The 14,998-nt window shown below is 37.8% G+C and overlaps 1 protein-coding gene across 2 annotated transcripts in view; it reads right to left on the bottom strand.

Moving 5' to 3' along the window:
- MAOA (monoamine oxidase A) overlaps window positions 1-14,998 on the bottom strand; it is an 86,519-nt gene that overhangs the window by 53,800 nt on the left and 17,721 nt on the right. For both annotated transcript variants that reach the window (XM_011938653.1, XM_011938651.1), the window contains 2 exons: window positions 10,289-10,383; window positions 412-549 (listed from right to left, as the gene is read on the bottom strand). Coding sequence is in view for 1 of the 2 variants with exons in the window: in XM_011938651.1 (XP_011794041.1) it covers window positions 412-549; window positions 10,289-10,383 (233 nt within the window). In the remaining variant the exon portion in view is untranslated. The remainder of the gene's footprint in view (window positions 1-411; window positions 550-10,288; window positions 10,384-14,998) is intronic.

Here is a 14,998-nt window from a genome sequence, read left to right as displayed (position 1 = left end):
TGGGGGAGGGGAGTGTGCATGCGTGTGCGTGTGTGTGTGTGTGTGTGTGTGCACATGTCTGTTGCAGGCACCTGCCGCCCCCACCCCAGTGCCCTTCAGATGCATTAGGAGGGAACCCAGAGCCTCCCATTCCTACTCTCTGGGAGTGACGGTAGCATGTGAGGGCCACTGAGGGTGACAGGGAGGAAGGCCAAGCTGAGTCATAATATCCTGCAGTGATTCCAGGAGACTTTAGCGATTTTTTTCAAAAGAAAAAGAAAAAAGAAAACAAGAAAAGAAAGGCAAATGCTACTTCAAAAGTCAAGAGCCTACTTTTACAATTGCTTTGAAAGAAAAATAACTAAAAACAAACCAAATGTTTTCTCAAATAAAATGTTTCCCTATCAGTCACTTGGGTGAAGTCAGCCTTACCTTGACATATTGAACGAGACGCTCACAGACATTCACTTTGTAAGTCTCTATGCCCAGCTCCTTAGACAAGCGTAAGATTCTGTTTTGGGTTGGTCCCACGTAAGCTCCACCAACATCTACGTAATTAACATGCTCATTCTGCAAAAAGAGAAAAATTGGTCAGGGGACTTTAGTTAAAACTTGGAAAAATGTGTCTCGTAAAAAAAAAAAAACCCATTTATTTTTTTAACAGTTAATTGTGCCTTATGTCTCCCCTATAAAGAGCAACTGAAAATGGCAGTCTTTCCTCTTCCACTCAAGAACTGGGGCACAATCCTGTCTAACACTCATCACTAAGCACCATCATTTGGCAAAGCTATTGGTAAGGTCAATTCAGCAACACAATGCATAAAAGATAAAGAACACTGTAGTACATTCTGCCAGTTTAGATCCTTTACAAAACATTTAAATTATTATGTGAGCTTGTCTCTGGTGTTATTACTGGAGGAGCTACCCAAAGCCTAATTTCCTAATTTCCACCAGGTGAAATCTTAAATCAGTCCACATTGATGGTTCTAGATGCTATTTTAAAACACTTCCAGGAAAGAATGCATCATAGGAAAAGAATACAAGAAGGTATAAAAAGATTCACATATCACTAAATTATTTACAAATATGCAAACCCTCTATCATAAACTAAAATTATTTACTTGGCCTTCCTCCCTGTCACCCTCAGTGGTCCTCACAAGCTACCCTCACTCCCAGAGAGTAGGAATGGGAAGCTCTGGGTTCCCTCATAAATACAGTTCTCCATGCTTTTCAGCTGTTTTTATTAATTGGCAAGTCCCAATGATTTAATCAATAAATTGAATATTGGTGAGCTGCAACCCCTCCATGGCTTTTTTTTTTTTTAATAACTAAAGGGTCTGTGTCTATTTTGTTGTGTATACCAGTTCTCAAGCATGTTGTCATGCCTTTTTTCCTTGTTTGCCTGATTATTTTTTATTGAATGCCACTCATTGCACTTGAAAACATGCAGAAATCATTTGAATCCTAGGAAGATGGTATCTTTCTCAGAGAGGATTTATGTTTGCTTCTGCCCACAGCCTGGGACCCTCACAGTACTAGATAACTTTATTCCATTTGCAGTACCTGAGAGGATTTGAGGCTGGGCCAAAATGCACATTTGACCTAGCTTTCTTGCCATTCACCCTTGGTCCTTAGATGCAGCCCAACTCCACAGCACAAGGAGTTGACCAACACTCCCCCACAAATCAGTACACACTTCCTGGGGTTCTGGACTTGACCTGTCACCCCAGCTTTGCACTAGGTCCAAAGCACTGCTCAGCCTTCGGGAGCTTCTTCAGTGGTTAGCAACTCCCCCTGCCACCCAGGGAAAAATAGGTTAATCCTTTCCAGATGTTGGCCCAGTGATTCTTCCCTATCTTGTTAGCTTGCTGGCTCTTTAATGCTTTAAAGATGTGTGTGTGCATGTGTGTGTGTGTCTATACAGTGCAACTTGTCTAGTCTCTTTGTATTTTGTTATAATTAACCTAATCTGTTATTTCCAGAAAATTGTCTAGTATTATTCAACATTTCCTTCCTGGAGCTACCCAACCTGATATTATCTTTCTATTGGAGGATATGCTTTGCTAACATTTTGTTGGGAATTTTTATATCTATGTTTATATCTACGCTAACATTTTGTTTAGAATTTCATATCTATGTAAGCAATATTGAGACTGGCCTATGATTCTCCTTTCTTCTACTGCCTTGTCTGTTTTTTGCATCAGAGTACTGCTAATCTCCTTAGTTAGTGATCATACTTTTTTCTATTCTGTAGAAAGGTTTGTATGTAAATAAAGTGATCCATTCTTTGAACATTATGTAGAACATACCTGTAGAACTATCTAGGCTTGGTGATTTTTTTTAGGGAAAATCTTAAACTGCACATTTAATTTATTTTTAGGTTAAAGCACTACTCTTCTATTTCCAGACTAAATCAATGTTAACTTTGATGAATTATATTTTTCTCATAATATGTACATTTCATATATGTTTCAGAACTGTTGGTTTAATGTTCATGGCATCTTCTTTTCATTTAATTATTCTTTATTGCATCAGTAATTATATTTTCATTTTCATCTTTTTTTATTATTATTTTTTTGAGACAGGGTCTTACTCTATCACCCAAGCTAGAGTACAATGGCATGATCATGGCTCACTGCAGCCTCGACTTTCCTGGGGTCTACGAATTCTCCCACCTCAGCCTCCTGAGTAGCTGGGACTACAGGTGTGTGCCACCACACTCAGCTAATTTTTGTATTTTCTGTAGACTTAGGGTTGCTCAGGCTGATCTCGAGCTCCTGAGCTCAAGCGATGCACCTGCCTCAGCCTCCCAAAGTGCTGGGATTACAGGCGTGAGCCCCACATCTGGCTCTCATCTCTTATTTATTTGGGGTGTTTCTTTTTCTGGAAAAATCTTATCGGACACTTCTTGTGTATCTTTAATAGGTCTCTTCAAATAATCAACTTTTATTTTATGGATCCTCTTTGTTGGGTGTCTATTTTCTATATCCTTGACGTGTGCCCTTTTTACCCCTTTTTTGGATTTATTTTGCTCTTACTTTTCTAACTCTTTGCATGATTAGCTTATTCACATATAGCCTTTTTCTTTTCTAATGGAAGAATTTAGACTATATGTCTTCTAAGTATTGCTTTAGCTGCATCCACAACTTTATATTTTCCATTATTTTGCAGGTCTCAGTATTGTCACACAGAAAAGGAAAAAAAAATAAGCCTATCTTTATTTATGTTTTCCATCTGAATTTACGCTACCCACATGATATGAAAAACCTTGAGTGGAAAATTTAAAGTGTCAAGGCGGGTGGTTGAAGTAGACTCAAATCCTTTTCCCCTAGGCCTCAAATAATTTACACACAGATAAAGTTCCATGGAAAATTAGCAACCCACAGCCAAGAGTTACAAAACATACGTGCAAACAAGGCACCAAAAGAAAATAAGCAGAAAAAATAATCCAGAAAGACTTTGTAATAGTTGAATTATACACAGAATCTAAAAGTACTATGTAATATATTTTAAATAAAATAAGCCATTAAAACTAGGAGCAGGGGAAAAGAAACTGAAAATATTATCAAGTAGATTAAAAAATAACTGCTAGTAATAAAAATGTACTAATTAAAATTTTAAAAACTCTGTGAATGGGTTAAACAGTATATTCGACATAGAGTGAGTGAACTGCTAGATCTGAATAAATTATATAGAATGCAGTTCGAAGATAAAGAATTGGAAAATATGTTGAGGAGGTAGTTAAGACATGGAAGATGGTGTCAAAATATTAAGTAGTATAAAAAAATAGTGGCTGAGGATTTACCAGCATTGTTGGAAGATAAGAAACCCAACAGGTCCAAAGAATGATAAATAAAAATAAATTCTCATCCAGACACAGAGAAACTGCAGTATACCAAAGAAAAGAGCTCTCAAAAGCAATTCTTTTTCAGAAAACGAAAGAGGCAAATCATACATACTCTGAAAAAAATCAACAATTAGACTTAACGATAAATTAGACTTCAACAATAAAAATACAAGCCAGAAGATAGGGAAATAATATCTTTGCTATTCTGAGAGAAGAAAAAAGAGGAAGAGAAATTCTAAGTAGAATTTGTTACCTGTTAGAACTATGTTTTGTCAAGCTGACAAATGTTCAGAGTTTAGAACCCAGATTGGAGGAAAGGGTGTGTTTCAAGTAGAACGACAATGGTTACACATAAAAGGTCGGAGATTCAAGAACTGACAGTGAACAAAGATACTGGCAAAACTTTAAAGAAAATTAAGCAACATCTACAATAGAATAAAACAAAATTAATAATGTCTGAGAAACATACAAACGTGAAATACTTTTATAGTTTGCAGATTGGAAGAAGGGTGCTCACAACTGAAGCATGAAAGTTTTTGTATTTTTTAGTAGAAAGATAATATATTGATAAACTTTAGACTACATTTAGTATGAGTGTTAATATAGTTAGGAAAACTGTCTGAAAAACATTGGTCTGACTATATAACTTCCAAACAAGTAGAAGAAAAAACTTAAAAAGAAAACAGAAAGAAGAAAACCAGTAGCCCAAAAGAAGGAAAGAAAGAAACCAAGAGGAAAACTTGTTAAAGTGGGACAAATGGAAAGCCATAATATAATATAATAAAGTTAAAACATTTAAAAAAGAAATCATAACAAATACAGATGGACCAAGTTTATCAATTAACTCCACTAAAAATGCAAAAATTAGTTGGGTGTGGTGGCAGGAACCTGTGATCCCAGCTACTGGGGAGGCTGAGGTAGGAAAACAGCTTGAACCCAAGAGGAGGAGGTTGCAGTAAGCGGAGATTGCACCACTGCACTCCAGCCTGGGCGACACAGCGAGACTCCGTCTCCAAAAAAAAAATTAAAAATCACGTACCCCTTGAATCTAAAATTTAAAAAAAGAAAAAAATGTCAGAATAAAGAAGACTCTAACTGAAAGATAAAGAGATATACATATACTAATGTAAGCTGTTATAACTATATTAATATCAAAGAAAACCTTAAACAAAATAAATCTCAGTGAAATAAGTGTCACTACATAATGCTAAAAGATCCAGAAGGCTAAACAAGTGTAAACTTGCATAAACTGAGTAATATACCTTCCAAATGTAAGCAACATTTGACAGGAACCAAAGATAAGTGCCCAGTAGAATAGAGAATTTTTAACTTACTTTTAAAAGTGAATAATAGATTAAGCAAACAAAAAAGGAGCACAATTAAGCTTATTCTAGTGGACACATATAAAACATTGTGTTTAGCTTTTAGAGACTACATGTTCTCTTCCAGCAGAAATTAGAAGATCTTTGGATATTAACCATGTGCTTGCTAGGTTATAAAGTGAGCCTCAAGGATTGTCACCATAAAACAACATTCTTTGACTACAATGCAGCGATGACAAAAAACAACTGAAAATACTCCAGCTGTAGAAATTAAAACACAACAGCCTGGCCAACATGGTGAAACCCTGTCTCTACTGAAAATACAAAAATTAGCCAGGCATGGTGGCGTGAGCCTGTAATCCCAGCTACTCAGGAGGCTGAGGCAGGAAAATTGCTGGAACCCAGGAGACAGAGGTTGCAGTGAGGCGAGATCATCCCACTGCACTCCAGCCTGGGCAACAGAGTGAGACTTCGTCTCGAAAAAAAAGCAAAAACTCCTAGCAATATGGATCTAAAGACTGTAACAAAGAAGTCTGCTGGTATGTTCAAGAAATAGCAAGGAGGCCAAAGTGGCCAGAACAATGTGAGCAAGGAAAAAAACTGAAGATGAGGTTACAGAGGTTATTGGCAGAGCAGGTCACTTAAAGCCTCACAGGACATTGTAAGGACATAGGTTTTGACTGTCAGTGAGAAGGGGGGCCTTTGGAAGGTCTTGAGCAGGGAAATGCTAAAATCTGACTTACATTTGAAAGGCTCACTCTCACTGATGCACTACGAAAGAAAAGAATATAGGGGGCAGGAGTAAAAGCAGGGAAATCAGGAGCCTATTGCAGTAATCTGGCCTAGAGATAATGGTGGCTCCCACCAGGGGATAGCAGTGGAAGTGGTGGGAAGTATTGAATTCTGGATATGTTTTGAAGGCAGGGCCAACAGAATTTCCTGACAAAACAAATGAGGGTCTGGTAGTGTTGAGCATGACTCCGAGTTTTTTCAAAGTTGCCATGTTCTAACATGGGGAAGGTGGCTGGAATAGTGGCCTTGAGGAAGATCAGAAGTCTAGTGTTGGACGTGTTATGTTTGAGGTGTCTATGCAACATCCAGGAGATGTACAAATTTCTAACTTCCATGTCAGATGAGCACAGCCTATTGTATTCAGCATGTTACTTATTTCAATGAGGAGTTAGGGTTTTCATTCTGCCATAATACCAGAAATGAAGTGTTTCTGTGACTTCTTTAAGGTGTCCTCATATAATGTTTATTCTCTCTTTTAGTAACCATCAGTGCTGTCCTTCAAACCTTTTCTAATCTCCAACATCCATTTTAAGATATAAAGAACAAAACTGGAGTCAGTACACCAATACATTTCTGGGCTTTAACAAAGACAGCAAGAGGACTCCTGGGAGTTTCCAAACATGATATCTTTAGAACACTGACACTATATTTAAAGCAAATAATCCTAAATGAAGCAGTAAAAAGAGTGAGGCATTTTGCAGAATGTTTCTTTACAAAGTAAAAACATTCTAAATGAGGTGCCTGAAGTTCAGCATGAAGACACTAGAAGCAGTAACAATGGATTCTACTATGTTGCACCTCAGTCTTTGGGGTCTTGATTTAGATCTCACCACTCAGCCTTTGAAGAGGTCACAAACATGCAACAATATTGGCAAACAAATACACCAACCCTGTGGCTGCCCTGCAGGCATTTCAACTTCATTAATTTGACCTAATGCATCATGGATGAATCACATTAGGAAAAACGGGGAAGTTTTGAACTAATGGAAGACCCATCTGAACAGTTTGCCAGGTAATACCAAATGTGACATTCTGGTACTCAGAGATCCACAGTAGCTTTTATGGCATCTCCTCCCCAAATTATCCTAATTGATTATGTTATTAGAAGCAATTTTTAAAAATATTTGCTTCAGTTTCTTATTAAATACAATTTTCATGCCTGTTTCCTTTTTTAAAATTTTTAATTTTTTGAGTCAGGGTTTCCACTCCTGTCACCCAGACTGGAGTACAATGGTGCCATCTCGGCTCACTGCAACCTCTGCCTTTCGGGCTCAAGTGATTCTCCTACCTCAGCCTCCCAAGTAGCTGTGACTACAGGTGTACACCACTGCACCTAGCTACTTTTTGTATTTTTAGTAGAGATGGGGTTTCACCATGTTGCCCAGGCTGGTCTCAAACTCCCAAGCTCAAGTGATCCACCCGCCTCGGCCTCCCAGAGTGCTGGGATTACAGGCGTAAGCCACCATGCCCAGCCGCCATGCCTGTTTCTTAAAGCCCTCTTTTTCTCCTTCTCATCATTTGGAGTACAAATGCTAAGTCCTAATTTCCAAGCATTTCAGAGATTCCTTTCTCACATTCCTAAGGGGGGTGTAATATCATGCTGAATAGACAATAATGGTTCCTGAGTGGTGCTGACATATATAAATGACACAGCATGGCAAAGTAATTGGGGCCTATAACACAGATGGGGACAAGTATGTTGGAATTCTCATTTCCCTTATACAAAGAAACTTGTTCTTAACTGAAAATCCGTAACATGACTGATGTTCCTGTTTAATAACCAAAAGGTTTTAGAGATAAGAAAAATAGGGCTAAGGGACAACCTAATAACTATCTCCAAAATGAAGGAATATTTTTCAGAAAATGACAGAAGAATCATATCTAATAAAGGCATACAGGCAGAAGACACAACTCTTCATTTGCACTGTAACAGCTGCCTTCAATTAGAATTTGAAGATGGAAGGGAGTTTCTCCAAGGACATTTAGATTGTATCTTATTAGTCAGATGAGAAAACTGAGATGTAAAGTGCTAATAGGACTTATCCAAGACATCATGTCAAGTCAGTACAGAGGCTAGAATCCCAGTCTCCTCACTCCCAGACCAATAGCTTCCCAGTGGACTACATCTAAGGGAGCACTCAGAAAATTTAATCTGGATTGGCATTAATTTAAGGCAAACAAGCAAACAAATGCCACAGAGTAGCACTTCTATAGTGTCCTCTGGAGATGCTATCAAAATGCAAATCCAGATTCAGCAGTTCTGAGACGCAGCCTGAGATTCCACATTTCTATCAAAATCCCAGTTGATTCTGGGGCTACTGACCCACAGACGATACTTTGCATAGCAAGGCTGTACAGCACCCTTAGAGCTGAGCAAAGCAGAAATAGGCTTAGATACATCTCTGTATCTAAAAAGGTAGGAAGCAAATGACAGAAGGGTAGTATGGCACAATGTGGCTGAAATTGCTGCTATGAAATCCTAATTCAAATGTTGTCTGTTGGCTATTCCAATATCCATTGATACTTCCTCTCGCATGCCTGCTTCTATTATGCAGCCTACTATTGTGAAATACTTACTTTCCCAGGATCCCTGACAGCTGAGGGTAGCCATGTGACCCAACTCTAGCCAATGAGACTAAAGCAAATGTCTGCTGGGGTCTTTTGGCGAAGGAAAAGCTTTGTTGCAGACAAGGCTGGTGCCCCCCTTTCACTCTCCGTTCAGCCTTGAATGAGAACCTGATGCTTAGAATCTCAGCATCCATCTTGTTACCACAATACAATAAGCCTACATGCAAAGAATATCAGAGCAGGGCTGGGTGCAGTGACTTATGCCTGTTATCCCAGCACTTTGGGAGGCTTCAAGGCCGATGGATCGCCTGAGATCAGGAGTTTGCAACCAGCCTGGCCAACATGGTGAAACCCTGTCTCTACTAAAAATACAAAATTGGCTGGCGTGGTGGGGGGTGCCTGTAATCCCAGCTACTCTGGAGGCTGAGACAGGAGAATCACTTGAACCCGGGAGGTGGAGGTTGCAGTGAGCCGAGATTGCACCACTGCACTCCAGCCTGGGCAGCAAGAGCGAAAAACTGTCTCAAAAAAAAAAAAAAAAAACCAATATGAGAGCAGAAAGAAGAGCAAAAAGCGAGAGCCTGGACTATCTACCACCAGACTTCTGTGAAGTAATCAAATGTTTGCATTGCCTATGCCATTCTGTTATTAGTCTAACTGAAGCATCTTCTAGTTAGATAGATGCTTCCTCTCTTTCCAGTCACTTCAACAGTCTGGTTTTGTCTTTACTCTCAATCTCCAGTCTTTCACACTCTATTTGTGTACTCTAGCAAAGGGGCTCATTAATTAATGAACTTCTAACTATCAAATGCAAGGGGTTTTTTATTTTGTTTTGTTTTGCCTTTATACTGTGTCAGTTGACTGGTGAGCACCCCTTCCTCTTTCGTCCGCTGACTTACCTATTGCTGCTCTAGTCTGGTCCTCCTCTTCTGCCTCTACTACTTCTCTCTGGCTCTTCTCCCTTTCTCCCCCACTTTTATGTGCAAAAACTTCCATCTTTGCCCCTATTTCCTTCCCACTCTTCATCATCTCCCTACGTACTTTCACCCAGAGTCAACCACCTGCAACCATTCCCTTAATAGTAGTAAATAATAGCATGTATATTTTCCAGAATGGTGATGTAAGCCCAAGTATTAAAAAAGCAGTGATGTAGCAATAACTGGGCTTCTTTCTTATGTCTAGCCAGACATGACCTCAGGAGTACCTCTGGCAGCAGCATACTTCTTAGGGAACAAGGGCCAAGGGAAAAGTTATGCAAAAATATGCTACATTTGCTCCTGCTTACTGCAGCCACCACATTTCTTTTTTTGTTTGTTTTTTTGTTTTTTTTGCCACCACATTTCTATTAAGTTGTGTGTCATTGGATAAATAAGGAATCTAAGCGTGTGTGTGTGTGTGTGTGTGTGTGCATGTGTCTCTGTGTGTGTGTGTGCGTGTGTGTGTGTGTATTGTGGGTGTATAGCCACTTCCAGTACAGCCAAACTATTACTCCATCTGAGATACTACACACTTCATTTACATCTGTAGTATGGAAATTATGACACTGTATTGAAGTTATTTGCTCATGTTTGTTGAATTCACTCCACATGAAAGTCAGTCTTTCGTGTGTACTTGTTAAAGAGAATGCACACTTATTTGATGGGAGTACTTTAGGACTATGGAGGACAAATGGTTTAACTGCATGAACTCTTGAGATCTCCTCTAGCCCTGTGATTTCCAGTGGTGCCACTTGTAGTTTGAGTGAGATATTATATTACATGTAAGTATTAAAATCACTTACCCTCACGGTATATGTTCTTCCTCCAACCCTGTCCCGAGCTTCTAAAACCAAAACACTAACGCCATATTCAGTCAAGAGTTTGGCAGCAGATAGTCCTAAAGGAAAAACAAAAGAGAGCAACGTAACATTCAAATGCTTAAAATCCAAGATTTAACCAGGTCTACACATCAAATAAATGCAGGGTATCATATACAATTCAGTGATTTTGCTGTCTTTCTAATACATTCTGGCCACATTATGATTAAATGAGCCACCAATTTTATTATCTATCATAAGGGATTCAAAAATAACTAATTTAGTCATCTTGCATTTCAGTTGGTCAACAGAAACAAAATGTAATGGTTTTAAAATATAAGTATTTTGTTTTCTGGTGATAATCATATATTTAGAGAATTTCTGAGCCTCTAAATCAATCCCTATGATTTCCCTTGTCCAGAAATCCTGATAGTATTAACAGAAGAGACTATTTTCTTCAAAACTTTCTCTAGCTACACCAGGTCTCAATATAACTATGCTTTGCTTTTCTCAACTTAAAAATCCTGTATAACCATGTCCTATGATTTATATTTCGATTACATGCTTGCTAGATCTTATTTCCTTCACTAGTTTCTAAGTTACTATAAGGTAGAAACCATGCTTCATACTTTTTTCACTAGCTCAAACAAAGCCGAGAACAGGTTTTCACCTGTAATTAAAAGCCTTCAGGAAACATAAAATATTTTTTAAATCCAACATAGTAGTACCAGAAAAATTAAGAAAGTGTTGCAGATTAACATTATATCAAGGGTACATGCTACAAGCATGGTTTCTCACTGATGTTTACCTTGATCTGATCACTTGGCTGAGGTAGTGTTTGTCAAGTTTCTCCACTATAGTTATTCTTTTTCCCATCTTAACAGACTATACTCTGAAAGAAAGGCTATGCATAGCCCATACTTAAGGAGTGGAAAGTAAGTTCCAGCTTTTTGAGGGTGGAGTATCTATACAAATTATTTGGAATTCTGCACTGGAGATGTGTCTCTTCTCCTCACTTACTGATTTCTTCAATCATTTACTTATTAACATATCAATATGGACTCAGATATTTGTTTTATACTTTGGATTATAATCCAACACTATGTCATTTATTTCGTCGCTCAAATTCTTCCAGCTATGGTTATTGGGAGTTCTTTTAGTTGGCTGATATGCCCCTTTGACATGCCCCATCATTGTGTGTGTGTGTTTGAGCACTTCTTCCTTTCTAGTACTACACAATGCTCCAGACTCATCTTATCTTTCTCTGCCATGGCCTTAGAATCAGGCATTTCTTCAGTGAGCTTTGGTACCTTTTACTGGAGAACAGTATTAGAAACCAAGATCTGGGTTCTAGGTGTGCTCATTGCTACTGGGATGTCATTGCTTCTAAGACCTCTCAGCTCACAGAGTAAAGAAATATATTGTGCACACACTTATTTTTAAATCTACATTCATTTTTGTACTTCAAATTCTTAATTCCTAGTTAACTTTATACTTCTCATTATACTTCTCATAAACTTCTCATTTTTACAGAGACAAATATAATACAGGGAGAAAATGCTAGTTATATTACGGTAAGGGAAATAAGAATGGCACCAGAGACAAGATTAGTAAAGTGATACAAGTAATACCTAAATACATATACAAGTGGTTGAGGAGAGGAACTATTCTGATTTTAAAACCCAGTGATTTGATAGTTCATTTCTAATGGTATATATCCTAAAGATAAAAAGAACTTCACATTTTTTTCAATAATAATTTAGCTAGTCCTAGTATTAGCATTGTTATCCCAAGGCTGTCACATTTGTAGTATACGATAAAACAAGTGAGTAATCAGGCTTGTGTTGTTGAGAAGCAGGTTTTTTAGCATGGAGATAAAGAAACTCAGATGTAAAAATGATGAGATGAAGCAGTAACCCTGTAGTCCTAGATATAAATTGAAATTATAAGTATGATCTCTGGATATACTCTACCTTTAAAAAAAATTCCTTAGTTTTGTACAGTGAAAAGGTCTAGAAAAAGTAACCTACCCAGTAGCAATGAACACTCCCAACACCTAGAGTGTTGTTTCTAAAAAATCAGTTCTCACTACAATGAACTATGGCTTGTGACCTAGTGAGATCTGAGGCAGGAAATGTACAAGATGAGCCTGAACATTAAATCATGCCAGAAAGCAAGGAGGCTGTCAGAGACTACTAGGATTATGTCAAAAAGACTCAGGAGCCTACCTATATAAACTCCTACTGGCCAAAGATGAAATAATTTGAGTGTCAAATAAAGATAACAACTACAATGGCTGAAATCCATGAGTTCATAATAATACTAAACAAACACAAAAATTCTCATTTTCCACCTTTGGAAAATGCTAAGGAACGAACTTATCATTTTGAAAAATGATAAGCAAAAGAAAAAATCTAGCATTCATCCTACCTTTCCTATTTGTGCTGAACCTCAAAACAACCAAATAGCTAATGAGGGGAAGTTTCTCTGTATAAAAGTATGCTAGTTAGTAAGTGAAGACAGAAATAATTCAAATGTCAGCATTTTGCAACCCCTAATGAGTTAATGGATCTAGCACAATGATCATCAAGTTGCTAACACACACAGAAAAACAGATGAGACAAATGTTATCTGCCTCTTGATGGAAGCACACACCATTACCTATGAAGTAGTTTTGCAACAATGAAGGAAAGGAGAGGGAATGGGAGGGGAGGGAGGAGAGAGGAGGAGAGCGGAGAAAAGGAAGGAACAAATTAAATTCTAATGTGATCACCCCTCTGTATCTGATACTTAGGGGACAGAGGTACCTGTTAATACTACTGGGATGAAATGAACAAAATCCAAATTGTAGGAAATTATACAGGACTACCCTATTTGCTTTTTATTCCCTACTCACGCTCTCCTTCCCCTTTATCCTTCACGGGCTTTTCCCACAATAGATCTCTTAGACAGCTAGTTCTATCTTGATGCCTGCTCTCACAGAACCCAGTATTTTACTCATATACAAAATGGCATAGAATACACATAGCCAAATCAAGGATGAGTTTGGGTCTACAAGATCTAAAATATCTTAAAAGATATTAAGTCTAAACCATAATATCCAGCACTGCTATCTACTAATGTTTGTGTGCAATTTTGAGCCCTTCAAGTACACGACTCTTACATTGCTGATGCCCATCAAAGATTTAAGTATGTAATGAATTTTTGGAATCAGCTCACAAAGAAAGCCATCCCCTGACAGTTAAATAAACTCAAACCAATGTCTGCCAATCTTGGCGCAATATGTTTTCTGGAACACAGTCAAAGGCTTCTTGTGCTGACTAATGTAAAAACAGGATGAAGGTGAGATGAAAAATATGTTTATGCATAAATCTTTCTCCTTATGTCTGATTATTTCTTTAGGGTTAAGTTCCAGAAGGGAGATTACTAAGTCGAAAGTGATGAACATTTTTAGGCTCAAAGTAATACTCCATATTTAAAAACAGAGAAACTCAGATGCAAAATTTTTATTTCTTCCTATTCCCTTTAATCAACCTAACTACAAACCAGTTAGGTAGATAAATATACCCAAGGGTCTGCTAGAATTGCTCTGGCAGCTCCTCTTCTAAGGAGGAGAAACTGGCTCTCCCCACACTGCCTAAGGGGATGGAGCGGTGGGGAACATTGAACAATAGTGGTGGGGCCCGCAGCAGTTGTGCGCATAAAGGGACCGCTTGGTGGCATCCTACAGATCCATTTCATATGCCTTTCCTTGTTGCCTCTCACAACCATCCCTTGGAGCAGATTTCATTATCTCCATATTCCAAGTGCCTGATATGACCACAACAAAGTCTTCTGAAAAGCGAAGGATTTTACTTCTCATATCCTCACTTAGAGTCTTAATAAAATCGAATCTAGTATGTAACTCCAAACAAGTTTTATGCATGGGTTTCAGTGCCCATAATAAATAAACACTACTCAGGAAACTAAAAGGGGAGGAGGGAGCAGGGCTGTCAGAGCGAATACAATGACCACACCAGTGACAAAGGTCATTTTGCAGTTTGGCATTTAAGGATATAACTAAATAAAATTTAAAAGCTGGTGAAAGTAGTTGTTTCTACATGGCAGAAGAATGATTAGCCCTATAACAAGCAAGGAGAGTTTAAACTCTTAGTTTAAGAAGTAAGAAATATGTTTAAAATATTTAAAAAGGATTTCAGAGAAATGGTTTCTAAAAGGTCTTAGAATTTGAAGGGTGAAGGTTTAAGTTATTTAGGAAAATCTACTATATTAAGCATATTTCTTCTAAGATGCTGAAGAAATGGGTGCTAATGTTTCAGTTTGCGTGTTTACTGGGAAGAAGACCTTGTTAAGAAATTTCCATGATAACTTAAAGGTTAAAATATATACAATATGAAAATAAAAGTATGATGCTGTTAGGAAAGTATTTTTGAATGCTTAGTAAGTCAAAGTACACGCAAATACTTGGAGCTCAGAAATCTTTTGTAATGTAATAACTGTGGCTATCTGCTGATTTGAATGGCAAAACCTAAAGATTATTCCTACTTTAAGATCTAAATCTTAGATTACAATCAACTCTTTTTTGCACTTGTGTGTCACTCACTATGCATTTTACCTTCCCCTCAGCATTACAAAATTCAATGATCAGTTACAGAAAAAAAAATGATATCTTAATTGTCAACCCTACAGATTAGT

Source organism: Colobus angolensis, unplaced genomic scaffold (genome assembly GCF_000951035.1).
Source record: "Colobus angolensis palliatus isolate OR3802 unplaced genomic scaffold, Cang.pa_1.0 Scaffold176, whole genome shotgun sequence".
NCBI classification, from domain to species: Eukaryota; Metazoa; Chordata; class Mammalia; order Primates; family Cercopithecidae; genus Colobus; species Colobus angolensis.
This window is presented reverse-complemented; position numbering and strand designations above follow the sequence as displayed.